The sequence below is a fragment of the Cyprinodon tularosa genome, unplaced genomic scaffold (genome assembly GCF_016077235.1).
Source record: "Cyprinodon tularosa strain WSP-4 unplaced genomic scaffold, ASM1607723v1 ctg699, whole genome shotgun sequence".
Taxonomy (NCBI): domain Eukaryota; kingdom Metazoa; phylum Chordata; class Actinopteri; order Cyprinodontiformes; family Cyprinodontidae; genus Cyprinodon; species Cyprinodon tularosa.
The window spans coordinates 72120-90602 of NW_024039450.1; the positions used below are offsets into that span (position 1 = coordinate 72120).

At 37.5% G+C, this 18483-nt stretch overlaps 1 protein-coding gene across 1 annotated transcript in view; it reads right to left on the minus strand.

The window, feature by feature from the left end:
• ntn1b (netrin 1b) overlaps positions 1 to 18483 on the minus strand; it is an 80111-nt gene that overhangs the window by 8184 nt on the left and 53444 nt on the right. The window contains exons 4-6 of the mRNA XM_038268210.1: positions 15534 to 15683; positions 10175 to 10228; positions 6615 to 6689 (exon numbers count right to left, since the gene is read on the minus strand). Coding sequence (XP_038124138.1) covers positions 6615 to 6689; positions 10175 to 10228; positions 15534 to 15683 — 279 coding nt within the window. The remainder of the gene's footprint in view (positions 1 to 6614; positions 6690 to 10174; positions 10229 to 15533; positions 15684 to 18483) is intronic.

Sequence of the window (18483 nt, forward strand, 5' to 3'; positions counted from 1 at the left end):
TGTATTGAAACGCACACAAATCCACACACACACCATGTGCCATTTGGTGAGACACCAGTTAGAAAAAGGAGTGCTGTGTTTCTATCAGAGGAAGTGTTGGATGATCTCAGGTTCCAACAATGGCGGCCGACAAAGTCTCCCTTACAGCCAGACTTCCACCCGAGCCGACCTTCTCTGGGTGAGCTGCGGTTTGACACTGCATGCCACCAATAAACGCGGGGAGCTAATGAAATTAGAGCTCGCCTAATTAGCCCACAGAAGCCGCTCTCTCTTTTGGTTATCGGCTAAGTGAACGATCAGGGACCTGCTACCCTTTGGGTGAGTGCAGAGAGGTGGCTGAGGGGATCTGGGGGCCCTGCCTTTGAGCACTGTCCCGGAGCGTCGGTAAACACGCGGCCCTTTTGATTCATTGTCCTTCTGGCGGGACGAGGGAGGGTACGTGTGTGCAGAGGAGGGTGTCTGAAGAGTAGTGGGTGGGGAATATAATCCCTTTGTGTCTCCCGTCTCCGTAGCTACGGCGGTGATGAAAAACAAAAATTGAATAAACAAAACATATTTCTTTTTCTCTGGGGTGGCAATCCGTCACCGTCTGCTTAATTTACCACCTGTTTGTGCCCCGAGGAATGCTCGGTGCTGGCAAAGCGCACAACTGTGTTTAAACAGAGGGCCCCTTCCCGTGACCCCCGGGGGCCTGCATAAGCACTCACATGCAGGGGGTTGAAGAAGAATAGAGAAGCCCCACAAAAGCAGGGCGACAAGCCTGAGAAATGAATTAGACCACGGTAAAAGGAACGCATGCTGAGCCTCGACACTCGGGATAAAATCATCCGCTTCAGAGGAATCCAGCAACACACGCACGCTTTGCTTTGCTTCAACCGGCCTGACAGATTTATAGGTGCACTGCTACTCTCATTCCTGACAATTAAGATTTAAGTCAATGGAAATATGAAGAATGACTATATATGGCTTCATCTCCAAATGCTGCAAATGGACTGAATTAGTGCGGACTCAGCTGTGAGGAGACTAAAATACATTTGGCCGGTTTTCATCTGGACGATATAAAAGGAAAGCAAATCTGCTTCTCTGTTGAGCTAATGCACTTTTGCTGATAATGATTTTGAATGCGACTTCAGAAAGAGATCCAGTCAGGCTGAAACTGGCAAATTATTTTACTGTATGACTCTTCCAAAAGCTACCGCTTATACTGCAGAACAAAGCATTTTTTTACTTTTTCTATTTCCATCACTTTGATGGAAATTGATCACATTTATTGCTGTACTTTTTAGAACCACTTTTCACTGCAGGTCCATCTGCACATTATTATTTTTTGGTATGTCTCTCCAAAATGTAAAAATTCACATCATTAGCCATTCTTTGTCTAAAGCTCCAAAATCAGCCAAATTGGACAAAACTTCCCCAATGATCCATTTTACATAAAGTATCCTCACCGATTCTGTTTTAGACTTAGATTTGAACTTTGCCTGTTCCATTCTAAAGATTATGCACTGATCTAAACCATCCTCAGGAGTTTTTATTCTGCAGGTTCAGGTGTTTGCCTAGAACAACCCACTTGAACCCATTTTAACATAAGCTGTGTTGGAGCAGATCTAAAACATCCTCCTGAAGACTGGAGCTCATCAACCCCGATTGGAACCATCTAACCACATCTCTGACAGTATGGTTGTGCTCAAAGTCACTTAGTGCACAGAATATTAAACCTTTTAGGCATTTTGCTCTTTATCAAGTAGCAGTGGGAGTCGGACAAGCTAAAGAGGGCCGGTTTGTTAGTCTGCTACCTGCTTATGCAATGAACCTGCAGTGTGAGATCCTTCTGTAGCCTCTTAGCATAGCAGCTGTTTCACAAAAGCATAACATTAACATTAGTAGTGGGTGGCAGTCCTTTGGCTTCATGTAATAACTTTCCAAATGGTCAAATGTTTCTCTGTTAGACAAGAAAAAAGTGTAGGAGTGACAGGAAAACAACTCTAGTGCCTCTGGAACTTTTTACAGTATTTTAATAGAAGTACCGTAAACCATTAAAAACAAACGGAAAAAGTGTTTTGTGGAATTTAAACTTTTTGATTTAAACGTCAAAACATTTTTCCTCCAGGATTTTGCTTTGCATCAACTCAAAAACGCTTCCCCACAGCATTGACCTTCCACCACCGTGTTTCACAGTTAGCCTTTTTGCATGTAGGCCTAAATGTTTATCGGTGGTATTACCTTTCAATTCCAATGCGTCATTCTTTTGTAGCTGATAGAAGCAACTTTACTTTAGCTTTAGAGTGTTTACATTACCTTCATTTTACAATGCATTTCTGAAGTGTCCTAAATACAGGCAGCTTTCACTGCTTCTCTAAAATATGCCACTGTTCTTCTTTTAACGCATCCACTTTAATCTGAACTGGATCGTTCAAGAAACAAAACAGATCTGGTTGAGTTTGCAAGTAAAAGACTAAAGGTGCACAATGTGGATCACATTTTTTGGACTCTGATGTCATAACAATTCTTTTCATATAATTAATCAACAGCTATAATAATTATACAGACTGAATGATTACTGAAATATGTGAAATCATTTAGTCATGATAGAGACAAAGAAAACAAAGTAGCACTGGCCAATTGTTCTATTAAAGGCTGAGAAATAAATGGCTGCAGTGCGATGATGCAATCCTGTGTTGATCCGAGTCCAACCACGTAAAGTCGCTCAGCTGAAAACGCTTATCTGTCCAGAGCATAATTTTCGAATGTTTTCTGAACTAGTATTAGGGTTGTTTTAAACTTATTGGAGTTATGGAGAAACTTAACTTTACACAACAGTGGTAGATATACTTAGATTAGATTTTCATTTTATGTGGTGCCTTTTGAATTTAATTATTTATTTTTTTTATTAGGACTGGATACAAATGCTTGTTTTTTTTGTTTTTTTATCTTTTGCTTTAATGTACACATGGCTGTATTTTGATGTAAAACATAAAATCCCAACAAAATGCATCAAGGATTCAGACCTGACAGGGGTGAACATTTCAATAAATTTAGGGGAAGAGACTTCCTTTGCATTGTAAAATGATATCAAGCAGAATGCGCATTCTTTGAAGCACTGCGTTTAATTCCTGTGTTTCCTCCAATCACTGAAGGCGTTACATCCCTGCTGTGTTATGACCTCTTTAGTCTGTTTCCGATTTGCTGTAAAACGCCTCGCCGTCTTCTGAAATACCACAAGTAGAGTGAGTTCTCTATTATCCAAGCATACTCACATGGTGTCACATTTTTCTTTTAGACTTTTACAAGGTCTGCAACAAGATGAGCACAATTCAGACATTGGTGCTCTGCCTCTTTTACGACTAGTGAGACAAAGCAATAAATTTGAATCTCTTTCCAGTCCTGAAATGTATATTTAAATGGTCACTTGACTGTAACCCATAAGGATCAAATAAATACTGTATGTTTATGTATATTTAAATAAACTTGCTTGAAAAAGTTTTAAGCTTTTAGTGGTGCTATCTCACAGCAAGAAAGTCCTGCAGGATGCAGATAAATGTTCTTCTCATGCATGGGTGTTAAGGTCATTCTAAGGTCAATTAAGGTCGTTCCTAATTGCGACTGTCTGTGTAATTGGTATAAGTGTGTGATATCTCAGTAACAGACTAATAACTTGTCCAGGTTGTTATCTGCAATCTCGCATGCTGGCTGAGGTAGACGATAGGATAAGGGAAAACATAAGATAGGTGAGTGGAAAGTTGCTTTAACTTGATGGTTATTAGAGATTTCTCCTCCTTGAAGGAAAATATCAGGAGGCATACATGTTACTTTTTATATTTCATTCTTTCACATATATGTCATGTTATCAGCATTTAAACTTTTTGAGGCTTCCATAATAATGATTTTAAAAGGTCTTTTGGTCCCCTTTTGTGGACTTTTGGGGATTTCACAAGTTGGCTGAAAAAAAGAAACCAAGTCAAATAAAATGAGGGAAAAAATATGTGAGAAAAACCCCCCCGAAAACCTTTAAAGCAATGGTTTCCAAAGTGGAGGGTGAACAACCAGGGGGCCTTAGTGTAGCTACAGTGGTGGCCTCGGAAACTAATTTGATAATTAATTATGAATTAATTAAATAAATTACCCATTTTGTAAGGTACCTGCTTTATCTTATAATGTATTGACAACAATGTTGAATTCTTCTGCACAGTAAAAAAAAAGAAAATAACTAGTTTAAATCATAATAGTGCATTCATACCAAACGCAATCTGGACATCAAAACCCTTAAATGCCAAAATTACGCTGGGCCAAACCCTGGTCAAAATGTTTTCATGCTTCAATGCTCTGCAAACTGGTAGTTTATCGTCTCTGTTGCTCCGACACTCGGTTGGCCTGATGCTCAGATGCGCCACTGATGATGTTCAGGCGCGCTGCAGGACCTCTTACCGATGCTTAACGCTGCACCCCATGGACTTTGCATGTAAATCAGACGCTTTGACACCCAGAACGAGCTCAGTGTGAATCCACTTTAAGTTGTAGTTTTGTGATTTGCGGCAGGTTGTAGTTTATTTCATTTTCAAATTAAATTTCCTGTAGTTGATTTTCCCTTTTTCAACTGTTAAAAAAGTTAGGGAGGGGCTGTCTTCTAAATCAGAAGGGCCGAGTCTGAAAAGAAACCACTGCTTTAAACTCAGGCATCGCAGGCGGACTGTAATAGTGTGGGTTTAGTGAATTTTGCAAAGTGGACCCAACAATACACAGGTTTATGTATCGGTCACATTCCAAGGATATATGGAAGGATTGAATCTGGAACAGATCCTACTATAGAAGGATAGTGCCTGAATTTACATCTGTGATAGATCCCAATACTGGATCTCCCTACATACACATGTAAAACTGATCCGCAATATGGATATTCCACATGCATATCTGACACAATTCATACTTGAATATATTTTCTGGATGTAGATTTTTTATAGATCCTATTGTTGAATATATCATCCTTATATATACACCTAATTTTACTTTGATTTCTTCTTTTAGATGGATATTTTTTTTATATATTCTGATGTTTAGACGGGACAAAAATAAAATTACCTGATTTACCTAAATTAGTAATTTTTATGCAACATGCTAAGGGACATTAAACCAAACAAATGGGGGAATCTGTAAATATTTAAGCCTGTATAATTTAAGCTATAAACTTGAGACAATTAGCAATAAAGCGGAGATAAACTTATTTTATAACAGCTCAATTCCTGAATATATTTTTGACATGAATGTTTTTCTTAAAAAATCCATTAAGATAAGATGTTTTATATGCCATTTGTTGGATCAAATGTTAGCCTAAGCTGCTGCAGATGTGTGCACTACTTTTTTTACTCCCCGTTGGTCTTGTGACTCCGCCTACCTGCACGGTGCCTGCACCATCTTTGATATTTGACGCTGCTGTCGGGTAGCAACAGCTGTAGGTGACAGCGAGCCACTGTGACAACTAATCCCATGATGCTTTGTGAGGAGAGCTCTCCTCAAAAAGTGCATTATGGGAATTTTCAAGTCCACTACTTATTTATCCACCAAATGTTTCGGACACTCATCTAAAATGCCGTTACCACTATATAGTGCCCTTTATAGTGATTAGGGCGGACATTCGGACACAGCCCATCTCTTTGGTAGTAGGGGAAGCGTAGGAAAACACATGAACTCCACTAAAAGCCCCCTGCCGACCCCAGCACTCAAACCCAGGACATTTTTGCAGCGAGGAGATTCTTAAACAGTGTACCACCATACCAACCATAACTGTAAAACACTTGATCAAAAACCTAAATTGTATTGCATTCATGACTACACTGAATGCAAAAAAAAGTGTGCATTTAGAAGTTTTTACATGAATTTTGGCTTTAAAGGAAACCAAAAACTATGCAGTAAGAACACTGTTGTCTATGATCCCTCTGCATAAGCTTTCTTCATCCATGATATTTGTAGTTAGAACAGTAAAAAGGCTTATAAACTCTGCAAGGTAGAGAAAGACAGTAGTAGAAAACTAAACTAGTTAAAAACAGGGCTGGACAGGGCTGTTGTTTATATATCCCCACTGTGCAGAGCTGAGCTGCAACAAGTGGCCAGACCTCCTTGATTTGATGTTTTTCTTAAAGAATTTCAGCTTGTTTCTGTTTCAATCTTCAGAAGTCCCCAAAATGTTATCACAAGAGATAAGGCTTGGAAATATGTCAATGGAAACATCTCTGAGTTGTGATCAGATCGGAATAATCAGCACAGAAAATGAGAAAATTACCAGGGTCAGAACTTTGGCAAACATTTGTAAATCTTGAAAAGCTCTGTGTTTACTGTCCATGCTTAAAAATGATCCACTTGTGATAGTATTTCTAAAAACACACTATGTTGAAGGGCAGACTACACCAAATACCACATCAGAGACCGAAAATATGTTGAACTAATCAGTAAAACCCGACATCGCCCAGTTATGTTTTCAGTAAGTCATCAATGGAGACATGAAGATGAAGGTACAGGGCATGAATTGAACATCATTGAGCTTTGAATGATTGAGGCATTTGACCTCATGACTGCTGCCTACCATATGTGAGCACACATTCCTGTGCACTAGACTCACTCACCGAAGTCTTTTTTACAGTACTTCTTCATGGTGATCTTCATTTTTCCCTTGGAGGCTTTACAATAGGACTCGCAATCTGGCGAAAGGGAAGGAAGAGGAGGGAAGGTATAGGTTAGCAATGCTTGTCAATGTCACTGTATTTACTAAAATCTCCTTATAACATCTTAAATTGCGACCCGGTGAGATACAGCTGGATACATATCTCTGTTAAATCTTTATATTTGGTCCTGTTTAGAGGTGTGTCAATACACAAAACAAACCAAAAAAATAATTACCTTCCAGAAAAGTAAAGTACAGCGGAACAGTAAATTCCACGCTCTAAAAATGGATTGGTGGGGAAAAACAATCAATCTAGTTGGTTAAACCAATTTTGGTTAGATTAGTCAATATATTGGTCTGAGACTGACCAAGCTGTTTGGTTTCTGATCAACCAACTTGATTGGTTAACTAAACAACCAATAAAAACCAACTGATGTTTTACTACTCTGAATGTTTGGATGTAGTCAACTGCAGTGTGCAATAGTTATGGACCTAGAGATCAATGACAGTGATGAGTACATGCACCACATGCGAATATTGGCTTTAACCTGGTGGTAACATTAGTACTAACATTAGTTAAATTCTAAGAAGTAATAGCAGGACAGTTGAGTTGGATGAAGGGGTTTACCTGCCACCAAAGTCCTTGCTTTTAATGTTATAAGACTATTTAACCAATGTTTTGGACAAAGAGACCAATATTTATTTGTTTTCCCCTTTTCCACTTAGATTAAAAACACTACCTAATTATATATCTATTGGTAGTTGTAACCAATACGTTGGTTGGACACATAAACTACCTAGGAAAGAAGTCCTTAATTCCCCAAATTCCTGCTAAATCTGAGGCGTGAAGTTAGGGTTAGGGTTGATATGGAGTTAAATCCTAACTCCATATCATAAGATGAGAAGTTGAATCATGTTAGCTTGTATTCTGCAAATAATAAAAAAACCAAATCAGTAATTAAAATGTTGGGGAAATATCACAGGTAAGTTCTGACTATTTAATATCCCTAATTTTTTCATGTTTTTTTATGTTGGTAACAGTTAATGAAGCCGCTATATATATATCTATATATATATATCTATATATATATCTATATATATATCTATCTATCTATCTATATATATAGATATATATATATATATATATATATATATATATATCTATATATATATATATATATATATATATATATATATATATATATATATATATGTATATATATATAGAGAGAGATATCTATCTCTCTCTCTCTCTCTCTCTCTCTCTCTCTATATATATATATATATATATATATATATATATATATATATATATATATATATATATATATATATAATTTTCATTATTAGATCTAAGTGTTACATTTTTTACTATTACTATTAGATCAAAATCCCCTCCCACATATCTGGGGCTCTAAATACTGAAACACAGCTACTTGACTTGAAAAAGTAAAGCTGACGTCTGATGGACAAGGTATAGTGACACTCCTAAATTAAATAATTACAGAGTTTTAATACTAGATTGTGCAACAATCTGGTTATAACCTTCGTGCTGAGTGTCCCACTGCTTTTGTTCTCAGACACTTAAGGATGCCTTCAGACAACCAGCGTGAAACAGATTAAAGCTTACACACATCCTCCTCTGTCTGTCAGCACGCTCCTACTATACGCCTCCATGTTTCCCATTCCAGCCTGCTCCCTCGTCAGTGTCCTGCCATTTATTGTGCGGGTTGCCCCAAGGTCACTCTTTCATAAAAGGTCACCGGTGAGGGAGGGGAGGAGATCCATCAGAAATTAGCTCTCTTTAAAGCCACATAGTGAATCAAAGTGCATGCACTAACACCAGCCAAATGGCTGAATCTTCCTTGTCCTGCTAGTACAGCCTTTTAGCAAATTCCCATCTGAATCTAGATTCCATTGCTGAAGGGCTTGATCTGTGACTTTTATGCAATGCTGACATTTTGCCAGGTACCTTCTGTAATTAGGAGGCTGATAGTCGGACCTGAGGCCAAGCTAAAAATTAAAATAATTTGTTCTCTCCTGTTTTCACTGAGCAACACAAATTGGAAGCAGACCATCCTCAAGTGCACCCCCATTCTGCCTCGGCTGGAGCAATAAGCCTTGTGCATTTTTTTCATGCAGGGGGGGGTGGGAAAACTGGGCAGGGCAGTCTTAAGAGAGAAAGGAGGGGGGCAGTACAGAGAGAGAGAGGGGGGGACCTTTCAGCTCGCCTGAATATGGACAAACTTCATTATTTCTTCCAGCCCTCTGTCCAGTCTTTCCCTTTCTTCCCCTTTATACTCTGTGTGAATGAGGTTGCCTAGGTAATGATGGAGCAAGAAAAAAACGCCCTCTCCTCCCTCTCACAAAAAAAAAAAAAAAAAAAAAAAAACGAAGGGGAGAAAAAAGTGGTTTGAGACGTGAGATGAGGATCGAATTCATGTATAAGGAGCAGGTTGGAATGCCCGGCTCCTTTCTGGGCGTGCTGGAGAAATAATAAGTGAGGAAATCCCAAAGTAAATGAAATTGACGAGTCCATATCGAGCATGCTCGATTTCAATGTAAATGAAATGTCGAGAGCAAGGAGGGGTGCTCTTTATCTATAGGCAGCCCCTGGGGGCCTTCATCATGCTTCCCTTTGATAGCTGACGTTACCCATTAGCCCCTTAGTGCAATTGCCGGCTCTCATTAAGCTCCAATCTCCTGCTGTGAGGACAAACGCCCCCTTTGTGTGCCACGTTCATTCTGCGGGATCCCCGGAGACCGCGGCGCTCCTAATTTGGAGGGTGGTGTCTGATTGGAGATTCTGTCAGGAATCCAAACTGTTCACAGCCTCAGCGTTCGCTAAAGCAGGAAGCAAGAATGGCAACAAAGCTCGGTGAAGTCAGCGGCGCCACATTCGTCAGGCGCTGATCGATGACCAGGGGTGAGTTGGGCTATTCAAATAAACCTGGATCATAATCTCCTCATGTTAAAAAGAAAAATACTTTAACCGTTTAAAAAATTAAAAAACTTTTCAAATAATGGAAAGTTTTTGAAAAAAAAAAAGAATTAATCCAATCACAAAATGTCACTGGTCCGACATGGAGACTCTTGTCGGAACAGACGAACAACGAGATCCAGCAGGGCTTCTCTTCTGGCACAGCCAGCCTTGATAGAAATACAAACTGGTGTAAATGAAGCATGTAATCAGATTAGGGCTGAAACTCTGGGGAGGCTGCTGGGCAGGCTGGGAATACAGGCGATGAGGCCGCAGGGAGTGCTAGCAAAATATCTGGAGTTTACATCAGCGGCAGTCTGATCTCACTGACAGGGGCTGAGTTTGGGAGTGTGGAAAACAGCATGCCTGTGCTTAAAACACGCTAACCTATTATCCAGACAAAGGGACAGTTTGGTTTAGTTAATGTTTAAATAAATCTTACACAAATAAAATACTCTGGGTAACAAATATGAAAACAAAAGGTTAACTTAGGAGACATTTTGGATTATTTTAAAATGAATCAAATATTATTTGTTGCTTACCTGACGGCTCCTCATAGCTGTTATAAGTAGATGTTGGGGAAGCAACTGGGATTTCTGTATAAATTAGATGAAAAATACACATTTTGTCATTTTTACAAACATGAGGTCATTTATCAAATTTAATAGATGCATGTTTTTGGTTATATGAGTAGACATTTATAAGAAACAAAAGACTATTTCATGCTTTTCATTGTAGGAGGAGATTTCCCCCAGCATAATGCTGCCATCACCATGTTTCACTACTGGGATTCAGGTCTGACAATCAAAAACTGAATTAAAGATTTGTTTAAAGACAATGCGCAAAAAAAATTAAAAAATAAAAATAAAAAATAAAAAAAAATTAAAACAATGCGCTCAAGATTTTTTTTCAGATTTCTATGCATACAAAAAGACTCGAGTACCATGCATAATTTCACCCATTCAACTGAAACTAGACTTTTCTATACACTAAAAAATTACAAATAACCTTTTCTTTCACTGTCTGATGAAACCAGAATAAACCCTTTCATTTTAATAGGAGTTAGAATTACTAAAATTATTATAATAAGCTAAATTCTTAAGAGAACTGAATGTTACTTCTTCAAATATAGAGTATTTAAATAATTTAAATTAATCTGCCTTTAAACAAACTAGGAAAGCCCAGATCAGAATGTATCTCACAAATCTGTGATTTAAAACATGTGAGTTAATTGAAGGCACAGCTGTGGGTGTATTTTAAGGCAACACCTCAAACACAGAGCTTCCCTGTGTGACATCATTGAAAAACCAAAGGAAATGAGCCAAGAAATCAGGAAGATAATTGTGGACCTTCATGGTTGATCATTATGTACAATTTCAAATTATCCAAAAGGTTCACCTGTTTAAACAATTCGAATAATAACACAATGAGAATATCTAGCCATCATAGCATTCAGGAATGTTTTAGTCCAAATTGTGCATTTATAGAGTGGAAGAAACAAGGAAGAAACAATTACTCCAAAAACAACATGAAAAGCCACATAACAATGTACAAAAGCTAAAAGAAGGGATGTCCTGTGTCCTGATGACTCAACTGGTGGAAAAAAAGACAATAATCTTGCAATCTTGAGCATCCAATCCAAGAAGTAAAGGGGTGGTAGCATCGTGTTTTGAGCGCAGGAAGAGCCGAGGAAGTTCACAAAACAGTCATTTTTACAAGGAAATTATTTCATGTGGAAATATGGAATCAACTCTCATTACATCAGACAGGAGGTTAAAGCTTGGGCACAAATAAGTGTTTCAGAGTCAGCTTACTATTCTATAAAAAACTGTTTCTAGACCTAAAAAGGTGAAACATTTGGCTAAAAACCCAAGTTACACATGTTCTGTCCAAACAAAAAGGCCAGAAGTCCTCAAAATTGTTCTGAAAAGCTTGCATGGAGTTGGCGAAATGTGGCTGGCAAAAATAAAACCTGTTCTTTATAAAAAAAATATATATATATTTTTTTTTTAAGTAATCCATGCCTTCTTTGCCTCTCAGTTGGGTTACTGTACCCCACTGTATGCGGGGGTTAGTGCCTTCTATAATGCTCCACTCCAGAAAGAAAAATGCTGTGGCATGTCTTTTATTTTCAAATATGAGCACAAAACATCCGTTTTAGTTACAGTTCACTGGCTCCCTGCATGTTTTAGGATTTATTCTAAAGTTCTTTTAAGTCCCTTAATGGTTTTACTCCTACGTCTCAGAGCTGCATCTTCTTGCAGCCTCCTTTTCTCTTAGCTTAGCTGATCAGTTGCTGCCTGATGTTCCTAAAACCAATCATAAACTTAGAAGGAGGATTGTGCCTTTCTAAATGTAAAATGACCTTCAACTGCAGATTAAGAGGCGATCTCTCTGTCTGATTTTAAATGGCTTCTTAAACTTATATTTGCCTTGAAATTTGCCACTACTATTTTTATATGGATTTAATGCTTTTCAGCTGGGGAGCGGTGTGGGGTTAAAGCAGTGCTGGCTGGCCAATAGAGTGCGCTAGGGCACCGCCCTGACACTGATTAAGATATAAAAAATATAGATATATTTTTATAATTTAATTTAGAAACCTTGGCTAAAATCATTTAGCGAGGCTTACACTTTATCCTGCTTTACCTGCCTCCTTTTTCAAACATCAGGATCTGACTCAGCATGGATAAAGACAGGTAGGACTGATTTAAAGTGCTTTTTAGAAAAGCATAATATATTGTACTTTTTCTAGATGTTTGTTAATTTGCATAGTTGCTTTTAAATAAACACATTCTCAGAAAATAATTTTTTTTTATATATTAAAAAAATTATGATTTATGTACAAAAAGTAAACCTGTACGTGAAATTATGTTTTGTTTTTATAAAGTGTTTTTATAATGTTTTTTGTTGTTGGCATTCATACAAATATATTGGTGTGATAACTTAGTATACGTTTGATTGGTTTTTGGTATACATCTATTTTGAATTTATAGCCCCCATGGAGAAAACTCCACCAGCTGCAACTGGGTTAAAGGTCTTGCTCAGGGGCCCCGAATGTCAGTCTGTGGGAGTGGAGCTTGAACTCAGAACCTCTGGATTCCAAAACAAAGCCCTAACTACTTGGTCACACACCCTGAAAAAGAAGGCCATCCTAGATGGGACTCAAACCCACAATCCCTGGCTTAGGAGGCCAGTGCCTCCTGCCATTATCCATTTGTTTTTAGTAGAGTGTGTCTGTGTACAGGATAACCCATGGACAATTTTAATGACATTTCTATCAGAGTTCCCCTCATGTCAGGCAACAATCCATTCCATTTTGGTAATGATCTAGATCATAATCTGGATACAGCATTTTTTTAAAAAGATTCTATACCACTTTGAGATAGGGATAATACGCAGAACATGCAGTTCCCCACAAAACCAGAGGGTGGCAGCAGTAAGTATTGACGACTTCAGCATCAGACTCAAAAAGTCAGAAAGTATTTTACTGAAGACAAAAACACAGGAAAAGGGAAAGTTGTTGGTTTGTTACCATTAATTGAAAACTTAGTAATGGATTTTATGTAACTTTTTTTTTTTTTTTCTTTTTACAAAGTTGCACCTTATGCCAAGGAACAATTCATTAAAATTCAGCAATGATCCAGATTGTTTGAGAGTTTTAGCTATAAGTCAAAGTCATAATATGGGGCAAGATAATCAAATTTAAAGGATTGTGCAAATCTGCAAAGTACTTTTCTAGTTATCTCTTATTTATGTCTTTTTGAGTCTGTGTTCTCATTTTACCCCGTTGTTCTCTGTAAAGCACTTTGGGCCTCGGGATAATTTTATAGTACTCTACAAATAAAACTTGATTCGATTAGATATTCTGACATTTAGTAATGGGAATCGTTTTGGTGATCCAAAATAACCTAAAACTAAAAATTTATAGGCCTTTTTATGTCAAGGAATTGGGGAAAAAAAACCTATATATTTCCATTCTCTTTATGTACAGTTTTAATCACATGAAATTCCTATTAAATATTGCAGTTTCGAGTTCCAACATGACAAAATCTGAAAAACTGTAAGAGTAATTTTTGATTTTATCATGCCTAAAATATTCTGTCAACTCTGTAGGTTTTCCATAAATGATTCTGTCTTTGTACTGATTGCCATATCCTGCAAGTAGAGGGTGCATACTGCTAGTCTTGTTAAATTCAGAACTGGCATGAAGTTGATATCGCAAAAAATGTATAACATATCATTAAAAGGAAAAGTTATCCATAAAAAATGAGAGATAAAATACATTCACAATCTTCCATAATCGTTTGTCCCCCATTTTATTTTGTACCTTGTTAAATCCCTGTTTTTCGATACCACACCATGTCCACTTTCCACAATTGGCTCTATCAGGATTGTCAACCTTGGTTGCACAGTGAACAAAAGCTAACACATCCGCGTCCTCCCTGACATGGGTTATCTTATCTGTTCATGCCAGCCAGCTACTTGATGCTCCCAGCTAAAGCAGGTTCTTGTGGCCTATCTCTGCTCCTGGGTGGCGATGGAGTTTATTGCAGCGGGTCTGGAAACTGCAGGCTGCAGATACAGCCAATAAACATATCAGCCATCATTCCCTCGGACTGGTTAAGGAGATTTATTGTGAGAGGCACTGTTAGCTGGGCTGAAGGCAAACAAAGGTCTGTTAGTCGAGTCGTAACGATCTGTTTATCCAGACTCATGTTCTAACGGCTAAATATCTTTTCAAAATAATGGCACTAGGACACAATAATAAGTTGTCATGGTTACTTTGATAACAAGCACATTTTATTGAATTCTGTAATCTATTATAGCTTTGACTTTGTGCAATCGTTTTTTAAGTATTGTTGCAACCAAAGTGTTATTTTTAATATGACAGGCTCACATTATTTAATGAATAAATGTAAAGTGGAAGGACAAGGAAACGTAGCTAACGTGTGTCCTGCATTGTGAGGATTTAAGGTTATGTCTCTACCAGTTTTTGTACAAATACTCATCAAGAAATCCTTTAACTATTCTTTCATATAAAGTAACTCAGATTGTGTTTAATTGGATGGAGGGCACATGTGGACAGACAGCTTTTAATGTCTCGCCACAGTTTCTCAGTTAAATTTACATCTGAACTTTGACTAGGCCATTCTAACATATAAATGTGCTACAATTTAAATCATTTAACTTCAGCTCTGGATTTCTGTTTAACGTAGTTCCTTGATGGGAGATATTCATAGTACCAACTATTTTGCACCATTTTACCATACTCTCTCCCTTTTCCCTCCCAGTTTCCTTTAAATGGTTGCTTTTAAACAGACTGTAAAAAAGTTAAAGTGAGTAAATTACATTTGGCAATAAAATTAACTCCAATATGCTTTAAATAACAAACCAGAGAAATAACATAATGTTACTGCTTACTTTACTTAAAAAAAACCCTCTTAAAATGGGTCACTTGCCCTCCACTTTTAGAACCACTTGTTTAGGCAGTTCTTCATGACTTTTATGATTTTATGTTCTCTAATAAACCTGAAAGATCTTCATAGGACAGCGGAATTCAAAGTGATATCGAATTACACAAAAATTAACTATATTTACTAATTAGGGGATTTCTGTAGGAAATGGAGGCCACTGCATTTTATATAGATGTATATGAGTAAAGGGGCTGGATAGGAAAGCATGCGAAATGTTTCAGATTTCTACTGTCCAAAAATGTTTTTTTGCATGAATGATTTATATATTTAACAAAAGAGAAAACAAATAAAACAAGAAGCACTATAAATGATTGTATTAAGGCCTGCTGGAGGATAATCCCTGTTTCAGCAAAGGTCGAGGTCCTGATTGTCAAGACAAACCAACATATTAATGTGTATCTGTCTGTGAAAGAGGCCAATATCTTACTTATGCAAGGAGCAATGGGGGAGCGGCTCTGCTGGTAACCCTTGGCACAACGATTGCAGGTGATCCCTGTCACTCCATCCTTGCAGGGACACTGGCCCGTGGTCTGGTTGCATGTCTTCCCTGCTGCTCCGACAGGATGGCAGTCGCATGCTAGAGAAAACAGAAAAGAAAGTTAGAGGTTCGTCATGAAAGACGGTACACAAGAAAATAACCATTGACTTGAAAGACAAAAAAAAAAACTACATAAATGGCTTTAAAAAAAACAAAAACATTTGCTTCCAAATGACTTTGATATGCCAACCCTGTTCACTGTTCAGTCTAATTACTTCTAATCATAACAATAAATGTTTTCAGGAGATCATTGACTCCAGCCGGGCTTTCCTTCAAGACAATCCCAGATGTGGAAATGTGCTTCGCACCAGCATATAACCTCAACCCAATTAGACTGCTCTGCTCCACCCATCATGACTAAGATTCTTCATTAGGCTTTGCTTCTTAAGGCACGCAGAGGAGTAAATAAGTCAATAAATTATGTTGTTTTTTTTTCACTTTCCATGCTAACTGCATGTGGGTGTGTGTATGATCAGGAGTGTGGGAGCTGTTCTGTGTCCTCTGCGTCATTGTGATCAAGCTGTCTGCCTTTTAGATTGAGTTTCCAGGGTAAAGCTTTTTGGCTTGGAGCTGCCTGCAAACACTGCCTGAATAATGTTTCCCATTAATGGACAAGTGGAACGCACTTCAAAGTCTGTTTAGGCTGTTAGTTGGGAGGATCGCACATTAAATGTGAGAAATTTGTTGTAGGGTTATGTGTATGTATGAGTGTGTGTAAGATTCCTGCCAACGTTTTACTATAAAGCCTGTGTTTGAAGTTGGAGCCCAGCCTCACTATTAGTCCCGCATGTATTATAAGTACCAGCCGAGTCATCTCAAAACGCGGGCTTGAAGTGGTCCGGTTGATGCTGGAGGTGCTTTGAGCTGGAATGTCTCCATTAATGTAATGAGATTCGGTTTAAATCTTTCTGTGGGAACGTCAGGCTGCTTCGCTTGTTTGTCATGGTTGGAATTCCAGCAACATGTTTTGAGTGTCAATTTTATTTTCTTTCACAGAAAAAAAAGTTTATTCCAGTATAAGTCTAGAAATTGCACAAGAGCACATGAGAATCAAATAAAGAAATGTGTTATCATGATGAATTTTTTTGTCTTTTTAATCCTGATAAATGTGCATCACTCTTCATCTATAAGGATACTGTCTCTCTGGGAGTTATTTCTCACTTTCTGAAGGTCTTTCAGTTTTTGTTTTCTAAGATGCCTGCTCTTTCACTACGCAAATTAAATGCAAAAGTGATCCCTAAAGAGACACAGTATAAGGGAAAAAAATGGCCTACAGTACAAGATCAGCCAAAGGATGATGCATGTCTCATATTCTCTACCAGTTATTTGTTAGACTCTTTTTCGAGCCTTAAAGGCACCGTTTTAAGGTGTGTGTAAAATATTTGCACAAGTAAATTTTTTGGAAATGAAAGCAAACTGAAAAGTTCAGAGTTCCATCTGCCAATTTCCTTTCTTTTTAAAAGAAAATTATCCTTTTTGCAGGATTTAGTCTCTAAACTAGAGAAAAGAGTACCCTGTAAAAGTAATCGCACTGAAAGTAAATGTTGGCTTAAACATTGGTCCCAATCTTCTCAGCTCTCTGATGGACTAAATGGAGAATGTCAGTAAATATCAGTTATCAAGAACTGACAAAAATCTCAGTTAGATTTCACTCAGGACTTTGATTAGCCCAAATAAAGTTTCATCCCAGCTTCCCATCAACTATAAGCACCAATTCTACAAAAGGTAAAAAAATAAAACCCTACAGCATAATGCTACCCTCACCATGCTTCGTTATGCAGTGTAAATGTTTTGCCACTTTGGATGTTGACAGATTTAATGCTTTGGTTTCATCTGATTAATGATCTGGTGAACTGTAAAGTGCCTTGAGATGACATATGTTGTGAATTGCCGCTATATAAATAAACTGAATTTAATATAATTGAGTAGAGAATTATTTGCTATGTAACAAACTGCAAACAAGACTTGTCGCTTAACATATGTATTGGTTTTCTTCTTCACTGTATTCCCCAACAGTGCTATAAACTCAATACAATTGCAGAGCTGTACTCAAAGCTGCAATATTGTTCAGGCACCACAAATGTTTTAAGTTCACTCAACTGGTTACCCAGTTATTGATTATTTTGACAAGTTTAACTCTCAGTATATGAGTAGAACTGACCCCCAAACTCATTCCTTTCAAAAGTGGATTGAATTTACGTCTGACGTAATAATGACGTGCCAGTTCATTCGATAGGTTCATATCAACATGGCAATTAACCTAACAAACCAATATAAAAAAATACAAAAAATCGGATATCCCAAATGAATGGTGGATGAACTATATGGAACCCTGAATGATTAATAATTAAATGAATAAATAAAAAATTATGAAATAAATACAATTTTGATAAATAACAAACAAATATATAATATGGTCATGAAATAAAAACAAGGTAATGTTATTATGAAATATATATTTTTATTCTTTAATATATTTGTGTGTTATTTATCAAAATGGTATTTATTTTATAAACTTTTTAATTTATTTAATTATGAATTATTCGGGGTTCCATAGAACTAGTCTATGATCGATTGTGGTGAATGTAATCTGTTACAATTTGACATGTACGACTAGTTGTTTGCAAGGACTGCTTTGCACTCAGATGTAGGCAGGCAACAACATTTAGGAGATCATCAACAACATCAGCCTGCAAAGCATCTGACTCTGCACAAAAGGTAAGAACGCGCTTGTAGGCTACTTTGTTTATTTATTTGTTTGTCGTCTTCCAGCGGGCAGACCTCAGCTGTTTTTGCGAGTTAACTAAAGTTCGTTGTCTCAGCTGTGAGCCAGCTAGCC